This window comes from Cnephaeus nilssonii (genome assembly GCF_951640355.1).
Source record: "Cnephaeus nilssonii genome assembly, chromosome: 19".
Taxonomy (NCBI): Eukaryota; Metazoa; Chordata; class Mammalia; order Chiroptera; family Vespertilionidae; genus Cnephaeus; species Cnephaeus nilssonii.
The window spans coordinates 29,326,999-29,345,128 of record NC_137090.1 but is presented as its reverse complement, the minus strand read 5'-3'; the positions used below and the strand labels follow the sequence as shown (position 1 = coordinate 29,345,128).

Here is an 18,130-nt window from a genome sequence, read left to right as displayed (position 1 = left end):
CTTCCCTGTACTTTTTCTTTTCTTAATTCCCAGAGTCAGGCCCCAGTGTCTGGTTGATCTTGGTCTCTTGTAAGAGGTGGCATCTTCCCACGTGTCATCTGGGATCCTTACAGCATTTCCCCCTGTAAGCAAACCAGGCAGGTGACCACATTACCTCCGGGAAGCTGACTTCGTCTCCCAAGGCTTTCCAGAGCAAATTGAATCTTGGATTGGTGTTCATGTGTCTGCTGGCACCCTCTAGCGGTGGATTTCAGCCTAAGCAAATTAAAATTTCGTCTTTGATAACCATGGTTTCAAATAAGATAAGCCTGGGATGTTTTGTAAGGGGCTGAAGCATTGTATTTAATATCGTATTTGGATGAACCCTTGACTCTCTCTCCAAATTAATAATTATGCCTGTGATCGTTCTGTTCGTGTGTTTTCAATGTCACCTAGAACTTTTGATGAACAAAATCATTTAATTTGAAATAAAATGAATTTTGGAGAAAGTACATGATTAGACAGACCTGGACTCTTAGAACATTCTAATCTCATGTGTTATTTGCTGTACCTCTTAGTCACCAAATTCCAGACTCATGAGGTAATTTTTTCTAATATCCTTCTCTTCTCTTTTCTTTTCTCTCTCTCTCTCTCTCTCTCTCTCTCTCTCTCTCTCTCTCTCTCTCTCTCTCTCTCTCTCTCTCTCCTTTTCTTTTCTTTTCTTTCTTTTTTCCTGTGTGGACAGTGTTTTGTAAAACTAAAAGAATCCTGTTTGTGTGTTTTTTTAATTCTTATCCTTGAAGACAGCTGTTGAGCATGTCATGAAAAGTTGAAGGTTAAGCTAGAAAGGCTGGGTAGTGAGCCTTCGCTTTTTATTACTTTTGTGTGTCTTTGAACATGAGTTGGTGGACATTTTGCTTGTGACTAGCCGCTAGTTTATTGACGCAAGCGATTTATGATCACCGAATTAATTCCTTGTGTGTAGGGATCGCTGTGATTTAAGTAGCAATGATAATAAAACGAAAGCATTTATTAAAAATCTCCTTCCTGCATAATATAATTGGGAACATAAAATTAATTGCCTCTTTTTTAAAGTCCTTGCACAATGCCAAGGGGCAAGGGGTGTAATTATCACCATCTCACAGATGAAGAAGCTGGAACACCTGGAGGCTAAGTAGCTCTCCCGAGGTCTCACGGTGACGAAGTGTGCACTGTGAGCATTCAGACCCAGATGCAGAGGGCTTGCAGCCACCCTTAAACGTGCTCACAGTTGGTGCACGCACAGGAAAACCACTGCAGAAAAAGGCACAGAAAACCCTGGCTGGTTCATAGCTCCTATTTAAATATACACCAACCACTTGATAAAAATCTTGGTTTTTAATTTACTGTTGACATTACCAACATCTATTTGTTTCCACTCCTATTTATAGCCACGGCCTTCGCTGCCCTGCGAAGGAAGTTGAAGGTACTTTTTGGCCTTGTGGTCCCAAAGGCTTAGTTCTTGCCCTGCTGCACTGGCCCCACAGCAAGCGTGTTGGAGACCCGGCTGCTGTCCAGGTCAGCGTTCGGCCCCTTGTGGCGCCCCCTGCACGCTGCTCTCGGAAGTGACCTGTGTGTCTGCCTGTGGCTCTCGGCAGGTGGAGTGTGATGGTGGCAACCACTTGTCCATGTGGGTGTCGGCCTAGCTCTGGCTCATATATGTTTATATGTGTGAGTTGATAGGTACATAGTGACTATGTCTGGGTTTTCTAAATTTTAAATTTTTTCTTTGTAAATATGGGCACATAGGCTAGGCATTGGTTTTTGTTTTTCACTCTTTTGTTCTTTGTTCCTATGGCTTCCTTCCAGCTGCCCACGTGGCCTTCCTCCTCCTTACCCTGTTATATGTATAAAGCAGCGCTCGCCAACCTTTCTGACCTCACGGACCACCACTGGTCCGCGGATTACCAGTTGGCGACCATTGATATAAAGGATACATAAGACATAGCATGCAGTCTTCCATATTTCCCCATGCTTATGTAATCATGTATAAAATATATATTTATGTGCAATTACATATACCAATCATATATGGGGTGGCTTTTTAGCCTTTTATGGTAAAACTAGAGGTCCAGTGCCCGAAATTCATTCACTGGTAGAGTCCCCAGCAGCTGCCAGCTGCCGGCCAGGGCCTCCCTCCCTTCCCCCAGCCATATGCCACCGCCCAGCCACTGCCACAGGCCAGGGCCTCCCTCCCTTTCCCCGGCCAGCCCTGCCCCCTGGTCAAACTCCCAGACACCTCCCCATCGAGGGAACATTTTTGCTTTTATTATATAGGAAGGTGGGATCATATTATAAAAACTTTTTATAATCCATATACCTTACAACCAGTTATCACATTCTGGTGATCTGTCCCATCAGAATGAAAGCACTGATTCGTAAGGTTTTTCTTGTTTGTTTGTTTTTTAATATATTTTTATTGATTTCAGAGAGAAAGGGAGAGAGAGATAGAAACATCAGTGATGAGAGAGAATCATTGATTGGCTGCCTCCTGCACTCCTCCTACTAGGGATGGAGCCCACAACCCAGGCATGTGCCCTTGATCAGAATCGAACCCAGGACACTCTATCCACTGAGCCAAACCAGCTAGGACTGATTTGTAAGGTTTTGTGTCAAGAGTGTTTTCTACGGTGTTACTCAAAATAGCATGAAGGAAGGGGGATGGTTAAATAAATAATGACCTATCTACCCCATGGGATTTTAGGCAGTCGTTCAAAAAATGGATTTGACTTATGCCAGAAGCGTCTCCTCTGCCATCCTCTCTGTTATGGATTCACTGTTTTTATCCCTTTTCTGACATTTGAGTTGGCTTTCAAGAGGGAAAAGAAATACACGTAGTTGGACCTTTTTCTGTATAATTGAAAATCTGGTTCAGTTGATGCAAGACCTGGTTTAACTTAATTTTTCTTCCTAGAACTCTTAGGTTGTCTTCAACTGTGTGTCCTCCCCGCCCCCCCGCCCCCACCCTCCACCTCCTTCTTACTGTGCCTTCTCTATTTTGGAAATTGGGAATCCCCCGCCCCCCGCCGAATTAGATTCTTTCTGGGCTTCTGACCCCTCCTGGGCCTTCCCAGCAGCAGCATCTCAGCCCAGCCTCCAACGGTCATATCTAAACGGTACTCTCAGAACCAAGGAGACGGCAGTTCAGAAACTGTGTGCCTGTGGCGTTTGGGTTTTCTTGGAGAGAAGAGACGCACAGAAAAAAGAAATAGCATCTCTATGTAACCACAGCTTTGTCTTCCTTTTCTTTTACTTCTGCACAGGTTTGAAAAGGGGCGCATATACACATTCATCGGAGAAGTTGTCGTTTCTGTAAATCCCTACAAGTCGCTGAACATCTATGGGAGGGAGACGATTGAGCAGTACAAAGGACGGGAGCTGTACGAGAGGCCACCGCACCTGTTTGCCATTGCCGACGCTGCCTACAAGGCCATGAAGAGGCGATCCAAAGACACTTGCATTGTGATATCAGGTATTTCAGGGAGGGGGGTCCCCTGTACTGCCAAGGTTGGACTGTATTTCATTTATTAGGTACTCAAGGATCCAAATGTTTCATTAGGTCTTTTTTTGAAGTTAGAAACGTAAGCAATTTTTAGAAGGAAAAAAATGTGATGAACATACTAAATTATTTATATCATTTCCGACCGCCTCTAGTCTTGGTTCATTTACAAAATACATGTTACGTTTGGATGGACCTCTAGACAGTTTTGAGCACTGAGCTGCCAAGGTAATTCCTTCCATCTCAAACACATAAAAGTACTGGACAAATCGTAACAAAAGTTACTTTAGGTAGTGACAGAGTGAAACCGAGAAAATGAAATCCGGGGACCAAGAATGAAAGAATGAGCTCAGTCAGAGTGGTGAATGGGAGCTAGTGTTGAGGGGGCCCCGAAATAGGCTCAGAGAGCTGGGGGTGCTCCACCAGGAGGGAGACAGACCCCAAAGGCCCAAGGAGTGGAGCTGAGCTCTTCACGGACTCTCATGCAGGAAAATACCTGCCCACCGACCCAGGAGGGCCTCCCCCAAACTGCGGAAACTGCTTGTGGTGCTAATGGCACCTCACATTTTGCATGAGTGGCTTTATACTTTTAAAAACACTATTATGATCTTTATTCCGTTTTGATTATCGAAACAGCTCTGAGTGGTAGGTAAAGCAGTTGTGTTTCTACTTCAGAGAGACTATCTAGGGTCAGAAGAGTTCAGAGTTAGAGAATGATAGCCTAGGACTACATTGTGTGAAAATAAACTATGTTAAGCAGTATTGCCTGATTGTATTAAGTGAACACAAAAAGTCCCTTCCCTTAGAATATCCCCCCCCCAAAAAAAGAATAATTTCAGCAGTAACACTCTGAACAATAAATAGTGTTTATCCTTTTATACCTTTTCTTTCATGTACAAATACGTATAGTTACACATGCATATATAATTATGTCATAAATGCACAATTATAGAATTATGTGATAGCTGCTATTAATACCTTGTTTTTTCATTTAACAATATATAATGGACATCTTTTCATTAGAGTACTATAGAAAGAGTGCATTCTCTGACAGTTGTGTAGTAGTCTACCGAATCATAGTTTATTTCCCCAGTGGGCATATTATTTTCAGATTTTAGCTATGATATGTAGCCAGCAAAAAGCCTTTTGAAAAGTATGATGATTATTACTATATTAGTATTTTATTATTTCCACAGTATAAATTTCTACAGGTAGAATTTTGGGGTCAGAAGGCATAAACATTTAAAAATTGGGGGTAGGTAATTCAAAATTGACCTTTTCTACCCCCTTTTACCAATTATCATGCTTTTTCTGTGATACCATGTGTCTGAAGCTTGCTTGCTGCCTGTTGTTGTTGGTTTTTTTTTTACCAAAATTGCTCTAATTTTTATTTTCTGAAGGAATTATTTTGTCCCCAGTAAGATGAAAGGAAATACTGTTATAGAAAAAAGGTAATATTCATTTAGCTGTGGCTACTGTTTGAATCACTAACTTACTTTTTTTCTACGAGACAAAAATCACTGCGAAGGGCTAAGACTAGTCTAAGGAATTAGTTTATCACATCTTAGCTCATGACTTTTTTACTAAATACATCTTGATTTGTAATCTATTTGTTACTTCACTTCTACAATAGTCTTTTTTTTTTTTTTTTCAAAATGGCTACAACCAATACCACATCAAGACAGGATGACAAAACTCCAAAAAAGGCAAACAGTGAAACATAGGGATTTTAAATAACTAACACCACAATTTTATATTATCCCATTAAAAATGAGCTTGCTTAAGTCTGGCGCAATTTTCCCCAGGGGAGAGTGGAGCTGGTAAAACCGAAGCCAGTAAGTACATCATGCAGTACATTGCGGCCATCACCAACCCCAGCCAGAGAGCCGAGATCGAAAGGTAAGGATGACCTCCTAACGGGGAGAAATTCTGATTAGAGCTTAACTTTCTACATAGAATCGGCTAGACCTAAACTCTGATATGTATCAACCATTTATTGGTGATAAACTGCTTTGATTCTCCTATCGCATGCTGTCTCTACTGGTATTTATATCACTCTATTTCTATATTTGGTTTTATTTTTAAATATATTATTGATTTCAGAGAGGAAAGGAGAGGGAGAGAGAGAAAAACATCAGTGATAAGAATCATTGATTGGCTGCCTCCTGCACGCCCCTTACTGGGGATCAAGCCTGCAACTAGGGCATGTGCCCTGATAGGGAATCGAACCGTGACCTCCTGATTCATAGGTTGACGCTCAACCACTGAGCCACACCAGCTGGACTCTATATTTGTTTTTAATAGGAAAAAAAGCTGACTACTGTGGTATAGGCTTTACATAAAGGTAAAGTAAGATTATTCTGAAACAGGTGAGAGTGTCTCTTTTCTAGTTTATAATGGCTTCCTTAATGGTTGTATGTGGTCAGCAAAGACATTATAATTCACCCTGGCAGTTTTTACGGTGCAAATGCTCACAGGTTTCTTGCTCTTTCTATTTCTGTCTTTTTAAAGTGATGTTCTGAGGAGCCCTAGGTTCCTGAGCATGCAGGGGGCTCTGGAAGGCAGATCCATGCCATCATTATTACAACTAGAACTCCTGAATGTAGACGTTCTACATGTGATTCATTTTCTGAAAGGGTTTCAACCACCCCAGGCTGCCACTCACTGCAAGATGAGTAATAGAGCTCCTGGGCACTGTCTGGGGCCCCGTATTTAGCACAGTGACTGGCACATAGTATTTACATTATAAATGTGTAAGGAATGCATGGATGGGTTTTTTATTTAGTTTTCATTTGTTTTTTAAAATATGGTGTTTTTTATTTTATTTTAGAGAGAGAAGAGAGGTAGTGAGAGAGAAACATTGATGTGACAGAGAAACAGCAATCAGTTGCCTCCTGTATATATCCCAACAGGGATCAAACCCACAACCTGGGTATGTGCCCCACCCGGGAATCAAAGCAATCCTGTGGTGCATGGGGCTATAGCCCAACCAACTGAGCCACACTGGCCAGGGCTAGATGCGTTTATTTTAAAAGAAAGGAAGAAATGTGGCTATAAAGCAACATGACTCAACTTTCTTATGTGGTATGGACTTTTTGAAGAGAAAAAAAGGATTTTTCAGAGTTGCTACTTTGAAACTCAATATTCCCTCACTGAAGAGCGACACTCCATATACATATCTCCATCTTCAATTTTATGAATAGAAAGAAGGGATGCTGGTTTGATGTGAGAGAAGAGAATTTAGAGTACACTACCTGATGTGGGCTTTCTTCTTTTTGTTGTAATTGGGCTGGATGGTCAGGTCAGAAGATACATTTTTGTTCATTGTGACACATTTCTCACTTCTCATTCTGGCTTTGCAATCTAAATAAGACAAAAATATGAGTAAGTTTAAAATTTTCTTAAGAGCTTAGGAGAATAACTGGCTAAGAATGAAATTGATTTTATGTCTAAACTCAGTTGGTGTAGTGGAATATGGCATACTAGAGGCCTGGTGCACGGGTAGGGTCCCTAGGCCTGGCTGGCCATCAGGGCTGATCAGGGGCCTTCTGGCTGCCGGCTAGGCCCTTCCTTCCCGCTGCCAGCTGAGGCCTCCCTTCCCCGGTTGTGCCAGAGTTACTCCTGCACATATGTGCATATAAGAGGAATTCTGTCAGTGAAATAAAAAAGGAATAAGTAGTAGGATGAAGTTAAAATATGTCATCAGGAGAGAATGCTCTGTAGAATAGAAGGATAGCAATCATTAAAAAATGAATTAACTGCCCAGCCAGTGTGGGTCAGTGGTTGAACATCAGCCTATGAACCAGAAGGTCACGGTTCGATTCCCAGTCAGGGCACATGCCTGGGTTGCAGGCTTGATCTCTAGTAGGGTTGGTGCAGGAGGCAGCCAATCAAGGATTCTCTCTCATTGATGTTTCTATCTCTCTCACCCTCTCCCTTTCTCTCTGAAACCAATAAAAGTATATATATATTTAAAAATGAATTAACTGATACAAGAGAGATGCCATAGAGCTTCAAATGAAACGATGAGCAATTTCTAAAATATTAAAGACCACACTGATGATATATAAGTAAGTGCAATTAATTTCACAGTCCTAGGCTTTATAAGCAAGCACTTTTAGAAATTGTATCATTTTCTGTTTCACCCTTTCTTTTCAGAGCACACTGTTTTAAGATTATTCTTTATGTAAATAAAACATGTTTATTTAAAAGAAAAACTAAAAATTACAGCATTACGTTGAAGGTGAACATTCCCTGAAATCCCACCCTACCTACCTCATCAGCCTAGGTAACCATAGTGAAGTGTACTGTTTCCTCTAGATTTTTTTTTAGCATTTATTAACACATGTGCATGAGCACATTAACTCACATATGTGTATACACACACACATGCACACAGAAACACAGATCCTGCAATACATATTATATTGCAACTTAATTTCTCATTCATTAATATATTCTGGACATTTTTCTATATCAGTATATATTATGCTGGGAAACAGTAATTTATTTCTACTCATCCCTATAGGTAGACATGGAGGTTGTGTTGGGGGGGGGCAGGCATGTACACTGTATAGCAAACAGTGCTATAGTAAACATCTTTGTATAAATATTTGCATGCCTTTTAATGAAGTCTAGTTTGTGTGTTTTTTTAAGGCCCAGCCTTTAAAACTTTTTATAAAGACTTTGATTTGTCTGTGATCAAGGGTGAAGAATATGCTACTTAAGTCCAACTGTGTCTTGGAAGCTTTTGGAAATGCCAAAACCAACCGTAATGACAACTCAAGCAGGTTTGGGAAATACATGGATATCAACTTCGATTTCAAGGGGGACCCTATTGGCGGACATATCAGTAACTACTTACTCGAGAAGGTAAAATGTGCTTGACCTCCTGGGGTAACATTTATAAGTGCTAAAGGTTGTTTTTATAAACCTAATTATAGAATTTCTTTAATTGCTTCAAAGTAGCTTTTAATCTAATTCCCCCTCTCTTCCTGCTCCTCAGTTAGCTTTCTGTGACAAGATATTCTCCTTCATGTTCTTTTATTAGCATTTACAATAGGAAGTTCAACAAAGTTACAGATTTTGTAGGTAAAGATTTAGGTATGTGTGTGGGATGGGTAGGGGTGGTCTGTGAGTGTGTGCCCACTTCTGGGTAAGTTTTAACCAAACACCAATCTAGGACTAATCAGTTCTACCCTTTTTATACATCACCACCTCCCATATCTTTTGGGTTTTTTTGTTTGTGTCTTTGTTTGTTTGTTTTTAATGCATTGCAGAAGAACTATCGTGTTCGTTCCCTGAATGACACTCCTTTCAAACAGTCATGTCCATACTCTTTTTAAATTGAGATATAACTGCCATATAGCATTGTATGGGTTTAAGGTATACAACATACTGCTTTCCTACTTCCATGTGTTTTACTTCTAATTAATTTGAAATCTCATTTTCTTCTCTTTTCTATTTGTAGCACTCTTTATGGCAGTACAATGCAGCATAGTCCATTTTTGTTTGTTAAATTGAAGTCAGACTAGTAAGGAAATTATGTGTTTCTATCAGAGGCAGTTTAAAAAGGACAGGAAATGCCAGGTGTTACCAGGGTTTTTCCAAATGTTTCATGGCTTCACTTCATGTACATATTGGGTCAAGGGGGCCCCTGTGAATGAACATACATTTTCATAGTAGCAGCCTCTTCATAGCAGTCTTTTGGGAACCATGTCAGGCAGGGGTCTCTGTAGACTGATCTTACTCAACTGATTTTATTACAGAATATAAGGCATTGCTCTTTGCAATGTCAGCAGACCCTGGGAAAGGGAATGTTGAGACTATTCATCCCTAATTGCTCCTTCCTATTCTCTCCACTTCCCATTTTTCCTCCCAAATAAATAAATAAATAAATAATTCATCTTTAGGGTCAAGAACTCTGTTTTAAGCAGTAAAAAGAATTATCAATAAATTGCACAGAAAACCCCATAAAGGAGACCTTGTTCGATGGGTACTGTCCATGGGATCCTTGGGACATTTACACGCACTGTTGATACAGGACTCCCTGAGAGGGGGGCTCCTGTTTTGTTTTAGGGGTACATTCTCAAATTAACAATTTTAATTTGTTTGTTTCTTAGTCTCGGGTGATCGTGCAACAGCCAGGAGAAAGGAGCTTTCATTCTTTCTATCAGGTTAGTAATCTGTGGTGCAGATAATTGATCATTTGCTCAATTGTGCAGGAAATGAATGTTTTATGTTGGGGTTCTCCCCTGTCCTGTGCCTCTCTTGCCTCCATTGGCCCATGACACAGCATACGCGTGCACACATCCTACCCCATGTGCTTCCTCAGAGATTTGATTAGCATGACTGTGAGAAAGAGCTGCCAGGTGGGTAACCAGCCAGATGACTGCCTTGGTTGAGCAGCACCTGCATTTCTTCGCAGTGTAGCTAACAGTTAAGTGATGTGTAAAAGCTTTTGAAATGGGACATCCTGAATATGTTAAATTAATTTTGTTTTATTTTGAATTGAAGCTGTTCAATTTGGGAACTTAGAGGTAGGAGCGCAAACTCAGTTTATTTTACTCTTGGAGACTATAAAGTGATATGAGTACTTAAAAAAATGAATTTATGATTCAAGAGAATTACTGTCTTTACCCCATCAAAGCTGTGATTGCTTAGGGGGGAAAAAGTATGAATACCTCTTTTGGGAATGCTCTTAGCGACTAAGACCGAATCTTTTACAATAGCCCTCCTGTTGGCAAGTCTTTCTCCTGAGAAAACAAGTCTGATACATTATTATACTTTTTTAGAGCCCAATGTAATATAAACCAGTGCTTATAAATAAACTGGGTGACCAAATTAAACAATACCATCTTGGGTTTATATAAAATAAAATTATAAATCACTAAGATTGATTTCCACATGTAAACTTTCACAGTTATCCAATTGTCCTCCTTGCCTGAGACCCAGAGATGGATGAGGAAAAGCTGTTTTTTTTCCATTGTGATTCAGCCTATGACTGCGGTACCTCTTACTTCCACGGCAATATTGACTTTTTCTGAATTCTCAAACACAACTCTAACCTGTCTGGGTATTGAGGCTGCTAAGCAAGTAACCAGCGTAGAGCCTGGGCTCCTGTTTTACAAATGACCATAGGAAAAACCTTTTATGCCAGCTTTGTTGTGAAAGCGCTAAGACTTTTAAAGTTATTTTCTTCATGATTGTATAACATTCTCCATGACTGATAACTACTGAAGCCGTTTACCTTTAGTAGGTTAAAAAAAAAAACACGAAACAAAAGAAAACTTCAAAGCCAGATACAGGAGGACCTCAGTAAAGGAAGCCCAGAAAATGAATAAAAGCTCGATGGCCCTGGTCAGAACATCTGGTCTATTTGGCTTAGTATGTATTTTGCTCACTTACTTTACGTTATTTTTCAGCTACTCCAAGGAGGTTCCGAACAGATGCTCCGCTCTCTACATCTCCAGAAATCCCTTTCCTCCTACAACTATATCCATGTAGGAGCTCAGTTAAAGGTGAGCGTTTCCTCTTGGAGATTGTTCAGGTGCAGAATCAGAGAATGGGAGGAGACAGTAAATAATGACCTGGTCCAGCCTGCTGCCTTTAGGCAGATGAATGACTCTTCCCTTATTAAAATCATCAGGGGCAGAGAGGCAATACAGGATTGACTCAATAGCTCTGCCTAATAACCCATTACTTTATCTTATCACCATCTGACAGGAAGTTTCTCTCTTGTGATCTTGTGGTTTCTTTTAATTTTTAATCCCCTTCTTTTATTTTGACACTATAAAAAAATGTTACAATAATTAGGAAATCCACCTCAAAAGAAAATACCATGTGATTTGGCCAAAGGCAAGTTGTTAAGACAAGAGAAAATGTAAGAGCGTTTTGGTTGAAATGACTATCAAAGTTCTCCATTCACTATGTTTTCAGCTATTGATGTAGCCTAGCAGTAGTTTTGTGACCTTTGCAGCATTTCCATTTAGCTTTGACACTTTACCTTTTTTTTTCCCCCTTCCCTCGCATGCGAGTCCTTGCACGCAATGCAGGTACTTTTTGCTTTTATTTTAGTTGGTTTTCCGCTGGTCATTTTTCAGCTAACCCTAATAATAGTTTGTTGATGTTAGGGTATGAAACAGTAGTCACAGTATTATCCTGATTTTTTGGGGGGAATGTACTGTTTACAAATACCTAAAATATGATATAGAGAGAAAGAGATCAACATTTCAATAGTTTATTCTGGATTGATGATATTACAGATATTTGTGTTCTGCTTTTCCATTTTTTAAATGTCTTCTATAATTAAAAATGTATTGGGTGAAAAATAAAAGAATTTATAAAAGGTAAGGATCTAAGATGTTGGAGGTGTCCTTTTTATTTTAAAATGTTTATTATTCATCTTAAGCTAGTGATACTTGCATTACTGGTTTACCTGTATTTTTATTGCCGTGCATAGAAATAAATTATATTTAGGGTTTTGCAATTGATTTTTCCATGGTTTGACATTTAAGTTGCATGATTTTTATTTTCTTTTTACTTTCACATTTATCAGGGAACAGGGTATTTGGCCAGAAATTAATTAAAAATAAACAAAACATTAGAAGACAACACTTCAGCTTCTGAGATAGGCCAGAGGTACTAAAGATGCATAAAGAATTATACACTCAACACTTAAAAAACATTCCTTTTTATCAAATTGTCTTACTGACCAAATTACTTTTGGCCAGGTCATACAGAGTCCCTCCCCCAACTGTTTTCCCTCCCCACCCCCCAACCCCCAAGAGAGCAAGAATTAAATGAACATTTAACCTTCTCTCTAAGCTAAATTTAGTTTAGGTTCCCTTTTCATCAAAGTTTCCCACTCCTCTTCTTTATTTCTTCCTCTCTAATAAAAACAAAGACTTATATACATGGTCATAGTCTCTACTCAAAAAAGATTAATCTAAAGGAAACAAAAATATGCTAAAGCCTACCATCCCGAAATAATTATTGACCACAGTTTATGTGTAACCTCTGATACTTTTCCAGTGCTTTTTATGTGTTAAATTCTCATTCAGTTCTGTAAGGAATGTGTTATTACGCCCATTTTACCCATGAGGGAATTGAGACTCGGTGAGGTGAAGTATCTTGCCCAAGGCCAAAGAACAGGTAGGTGGAGGACCTTGCGTGTTTGTGTCCCAGACACTGGAAGACCCCTTTCTGCGCCCTTTCTCAGCAGGTGAGAAACTTGCCGGGAAAGGGGCCAGCTGGGCCTGCCGGCTGCTGCTTTGGGAGAACTTCAAAGATAGGCAGTTGCCATTGCTTCCTTGTGAATTTCTGTTAATACACTTACGTTTCCAACCTGATGGCCACAGCTTCTCAAGGCTTAGTCCAGTCGACTGCTACAAAAATACCCTAAGCTGGGTGGCTTATAATACACAACAGATGTTTATTTCTCACAGGCTGGGAAGTCCAAGATCAAGGTGACTGCAGATTCGGTGTCTGGTGAAGGCCCGCTTCCTGGTTTATAGATGGTGCCTCCTCACAGGGCTGGAGGGACAACGAATGTCTGTGCCTCTTTAATTAAAGGGCACTAACCCCATGGTGAGGGCTCCACCCTCATGACCTCATCGCTTCCCAAAGGCCCCACCTCCTAAAATCATCACCTTTGGGGTTAGGATTTCAACTTGGGAATTCTGCAGGGACACAAACATTTCATCTATAGCAAACCCTCTGAACCAGTTAGAAGGTCAGATGCACTGAATGCCTGTGAAAAGGTGACATTATAGGCCCAGACTATTGACTGCTAGCTTCACTGAATGATTGAGGCAGGTTGCTTTGCGTTGAGGGTCTCTTTTCCTCACCTGTGAGATAGAAAGCATGGCCGTACAGGAGAGGGAGTCCTGTTTCCAGCCTCTGCAAGACCGAGTGAGGGACCAGAGCCACGGGAGACAATGCCAGGCATGTGTGTGTGTTGGAGGCTCCCACAGCCAGGGTTTCCCTTTGGAGCTCACATCCCCTGCTGTTTCCTTCCTTCATCCCAGAGCATCAGTCGGCTTCGCTGAGTCAGCTCAGGACTTGCTCCCTCCCTGGAGGGTCCAGGAGTGACAGCCGCTCTCACACACAAGTGGGCGTTGTTTGTGCTGCAGGACGTTTCTACCCTGGAACTCGTTTTTATTTTCTCTGCGTTCTCAGTGACTTACGAAACAAGCATCAAGGCCTCGACTAAACTTGAATTTAGTCTCATGATTGTTTTAATGCTCATGTGAAATGCCTATGACTTAACTTTTCTATTTTCATTCCTAGTCTTCTATCAATGACGCCGCCGAATTCAAAGTGGTAGCTGATGCCATGAAAGTAATTGGCTTCAAACCTGAGGAGATTCAGACCGTGTATAAAATTTTGGCTACTATTCTTCACTTGGTGAGTAGGGACGTCTCTCAGAATCTGTCACCTCCCTGTGGAGGTAGGATGCTCTTTCAGACGAGTTTGGGTGTTTCTTTTTCCCCCTATAGATTTCAGAAGTAATGTTTTGAAGAAATTATTCCATCAAGAGTTCTCTCCACCATATTATAATATTTTCCAAGCCACGGTAGGTTTTGAGACTGTGGCTTGACTTAGTTATCTCATTGGTATGTCTGACTTTGAAGTGGTTCATTTCAAGAATGAAAGAATTCAGCAATGATGTGACTAAAAGCTTTTGGACAGAATAAATTCCTAACAGCATTGGAAGCATCGGAGTCATAGATTATTGGAACCGGAGTTTTGATGGTCTCATATTGCAGGTTGGGGCATGAGCCCAACGGGGGCAGCGTGACTGAGTCAGGGGCACAGAGTTCACGGCCGCCAGCACCATGAACCACGCTGGCCGAATTATGGTCCAGTTGTTTTCCACGACCCCACACCAAACCCAGAGGAAGGGAAGAATCCTGGGTCAGGTTTCTTTCATTAACCGTCTATGCAAGGGTTAACCGTCTATGCAAGGGTGGGCAAAAGTAGTTTCACAGTTGCATTGTGACAATCTTTTGAGTTAATACAGCTGTTGTAATAACCATAGCCTGCATGTCTTTTTCCATGCAAACCACTGTCAACCAACTTTTGCCCACCCCTGTATATTTGGACATGTTTAAAACATAATGAACATGCAATCTTACAATGAATGAATGAATGACAGCATGAATTCAAATATGGAATAAAAATTACCTTTCACTTTGCCATCACAAGATTTAACTCTAAATGAATCAGGACCTATATAAAAAATATTATGCAGCAGTATAAATGATACCTTACACAAGTCTGACTGGGAGACTTCAATGTGATAAATTATCTCATTCCTTGGACTAGTTTATAAATATAGTTATAACAGTATCCTTCGGAATCCAAATAGAAATTTTGTTTTGAAGTTGCCATAATGTAGGAGGAGCAAATAAAAATGTATTAAAGAAGAAGAGTAGAGTAGGGGGAAGGGAGGAGGAGCAAATAAAAATGTATTAAAGAAGAAGAGTAGAGTAGGGGGAAGGGAGGAGGAGCAAATAAAAATGTATTAAAGAAGAAGAGTAGAGTAGGGGAAAGGGAGGAGCGGAAGCATGACTAATTTTTACCAGATTTTAAATGATAATAAAAGCTACAAAACCTTAAAACTTGTTGCAAAATTCACCAGCTTAATCAACAGATTAGCTGATGTGCTGGACACTTGGTTGATGGTTAGTATTTATTGAATGAATGCAACATAAATAGACTCAACAACTTGGGGAGGATTTAATATAGTATAATAGAGATAACATTCCAAATCAGGACGAAAAGCTAAACTATTCAATAAGTAGTATTGGAGCAACTAACAAACTATCAGAAAAAAACAAGGTTAGACTCTTACTTTACCCCACATACAGACAAATTCTAGGTGGATTAAAAGCTTAAATGTACGAAAAAAACTGTTCAGCTATTAGAAGAAAATATTTACAAAATCTTTGGAGTACAGATGATTTGAGTATGACACCCAAGAAGATTCATAAGGAAAAGATTCATAGATTTGACTACATCAAAATGTAAGACATCTACCCATCAAAAACATATACTGAAAATTATGAAAAATGTCTGGAGAATGGGGGGGGGGGGGAATGGATGAAGCGCTAGGTATTTATATGTAATATATTTAGGAAAATACGTGCTACAAACAAAAAGTCACTTTGCTTTATATAAACATATCCCTGACATACTGTTTCAGAATCTCCTTGGCAATGGTGTGTCTCTTTCTTCACTCCCGGTATAGGGAAATTTAAAATTTGTAGTGGATGGTGACACGCCTCTCATTGAAAACGGCAAGGTCGTATCCATCATAGCAGAATTGCTCTCCACCAAGACGGACATGGTTGAGAAAGCCCTTCTTTACCGGACTGTGGCCACAGGGCGTGACGTCATCGACAAGCAGCACACGGAGCAGGAAGCGTGCTACGGCAGGGACGCCTTCGCGAAGGTGGGATTTCAGTTCATGTTCCCTGGGCCTGGTGTGGGTCTCAGTTTTATTTTATTTTATTTACTTTTAAAAATACATTTTTATTGATTTCAGAGAGGAAGGATGAGGGGGAGAGAGAGAAACATCAATGATGAGTGAGAATCATTGATTGCCTGCCTCCTGCACGCCCCCTCCTGGGGATGGAGCCCACAGCCCGGGCACGAGCCCCGAATGGAATTGAACCATGACCTCCTGGTTCATAGGTCTACGCTCAATCACTGAGCTATGCCCGCCAGGCTCAGGTGCAGTTTTAGTGAATTTCTGTGAGGATGTGTTCAGAGATCTCGTGAAAGTAGCTTCAGGCTTTTAGAGACTTTGGTCGTGATACTTTTTGGCCATCACAGTCTCCATCAACACCCCTGACTGTGAGCATCTCTGCTCGAAAATGATCCGAGAAAAGCAAAGCTGACCAACCGACTGGCAAGCCAAGGGCACTTGCTTTGCGGGTCCCTCGCTCAGATGGGCCCCTCTCCCCCCCCCCCGCCCCCCCCGTTTTGCTTCTCTCACTCAGTAGTGCTTCGTGGAAGGCCCCTTCAAGTCCACGGATGGTGTCTGCTCCATTCTGTTTGTCTGTGTACCAGTGTGCAGTGATGGTTCCATAATTTATTAGCCGTCCTCCTCCTAAGTTATTCACCTTGTTTCCTTCGTTGCCACTGCAAACGATGCTGCAATTGGACCCATACATCTCTCTACACACACGTGCTTTTATTTCAGTTGGACGCCCAGGAATGAGCTTGCCAGACCAAAGGACACGCTGATCTTAAATGTTAAATTTACTGGTTTTTATGGGTACATAGTTATAGCTCATTCTTGCTTTAATTTTCATTACTAGTGTATCTGAGCATCTTGTCATAGAAAGTATTTAAATCTACTCTGAGCATTGCCTGGCTCTATCCTTGGTGCATGTTTCTTTGGGGCTGTTACCTTTTTATCGTCAGTTTGTAAAAGCTGGTCACTTTAACCCTTGGTCTGTTTTCTGCGTGGCAAACATTTAATATTTTTCAAGTCTAACATTTTCTTTTCTATTTTGCTGGTTGATGTGATTGCTTTCTGTTCCATTTTTTACTTGTGTAAGTCTCAGGTGTGGTTTTTAGTCTTGGGAAGAATTTGAATGCATCTCAGTGCAATGGAGAGTGGAGGATTTGAAGGTGGGACAATGACGTCAAATTTGAATTTTTAAAGTGATCATTCTGACCTCAGTATGGAGAATCTTATGGGAGGCAGGGGAGGAGGGGAGGGCAAGAATGGTAGCAAAGAGACCAATTAGGGGACGTTTCAATAATCTAGGAGAGAGACAGCGACAGCCTGGACTAGGAAGGTGGCAGTGGCAGTGGGGAGAAGAGGGTGAGTTGAGATCAACTGTGTTTGGAAAATAAAATTCACAGGACCTGTTTGTCTGTGAATCGAGGGAATTCCTTAACGTGGTCTGGCTCCAGCCTATCTCCCCTGCCTCGTTTCATTTCACACCACAGTCCAGCCTCCGTTCCTCACTCCCGCCCATTAGCCTTCTCTAAGGCCTTACAAGTTGTCTTCATCCCTTTCTCCTTCAGCCACAGGGCCCTGCACGTGCTGTTTCCTCTGCTCTGATTGTTCTTCTCTCCCCTCTCACCTGGTAACTCTTTTTTTAAAAATATATTTTATTGATTTTTTACAGAGGAAGGGAGAGGGATAGAGAGTTAGAAACATCGATGAGAGAGAAACATCGATCAGCTGCCTCCTGCTGGGTATATGCCCGCAACCAAGGTACACGCCCTTAACCGGAATCGAACCTGGGACCCTTCAGTCTGCAGGCCGACTCTCTATCCACTGAGCCAAACCAGTCAGGGCTCACCTGGTAACTCTTACTCATCCTGATCTCAGCCCACTTTCTCAGGGAAGCCTTCCCTGGCCTCTCTGAACACTGAACAGGCTCCATTCTCCTCAGATCTCATACACCTGTCCTTTAGAGTGTGTGTGTGTGTGTGTGCGCGCGCGCGCACGCACGCACACGCATGTGCATGTGCATGTGTGTCATTTTCCCTTCACCGTGCTCCTTAAGCTCCTTGGAGAAGACCATGCTTATATTTGCTTAGCACCGTATCTTCAACAAACTGCACATAGCAAGTCCTCAGCAACTA

At 41.1% G+C, this 18,130-nt stretch overlaps 1 protein-coding gene across 1 annotated transcript in view; it reads left to right on the top strand.

Annotated features, from left to right (window-relative positions):
- MYO1D (myosin ID) overlaps nt 1–18,130 on the top strand; it is a 268,509-nt gene that overhangs the window by 83,335 nt on the left and 167,044 nt on the right. The window contains exons 2-8 of the mRNA XM_079797859.1: nt 3,282–3,490; nt 5,323–5,416; nt 8,224–8,389; nt 9,640–9,693; nt 10,942–11,037; nt 13,808–13,924; nt 15,771–15,974. Coding sequence (XP_079653985.1) covers nt 3,282–3,490; nt 5,323–5,416; nt 8,224–8,389; nt 9,640–9,693; nt 10,942–11,037; nt 13,808–13,924; nt 15,771–15,974 — 940 coding nt within the window. The remainder of the gene's footprint in view (nt 1–3,281; nt 3,491–5,322; nt 5,417–8,223; nt 8,390–9,639; nt 9,694–10,941; nt 11,038–13,807; nt 13,925–15,770; nt 15,975–18,130) is intronic.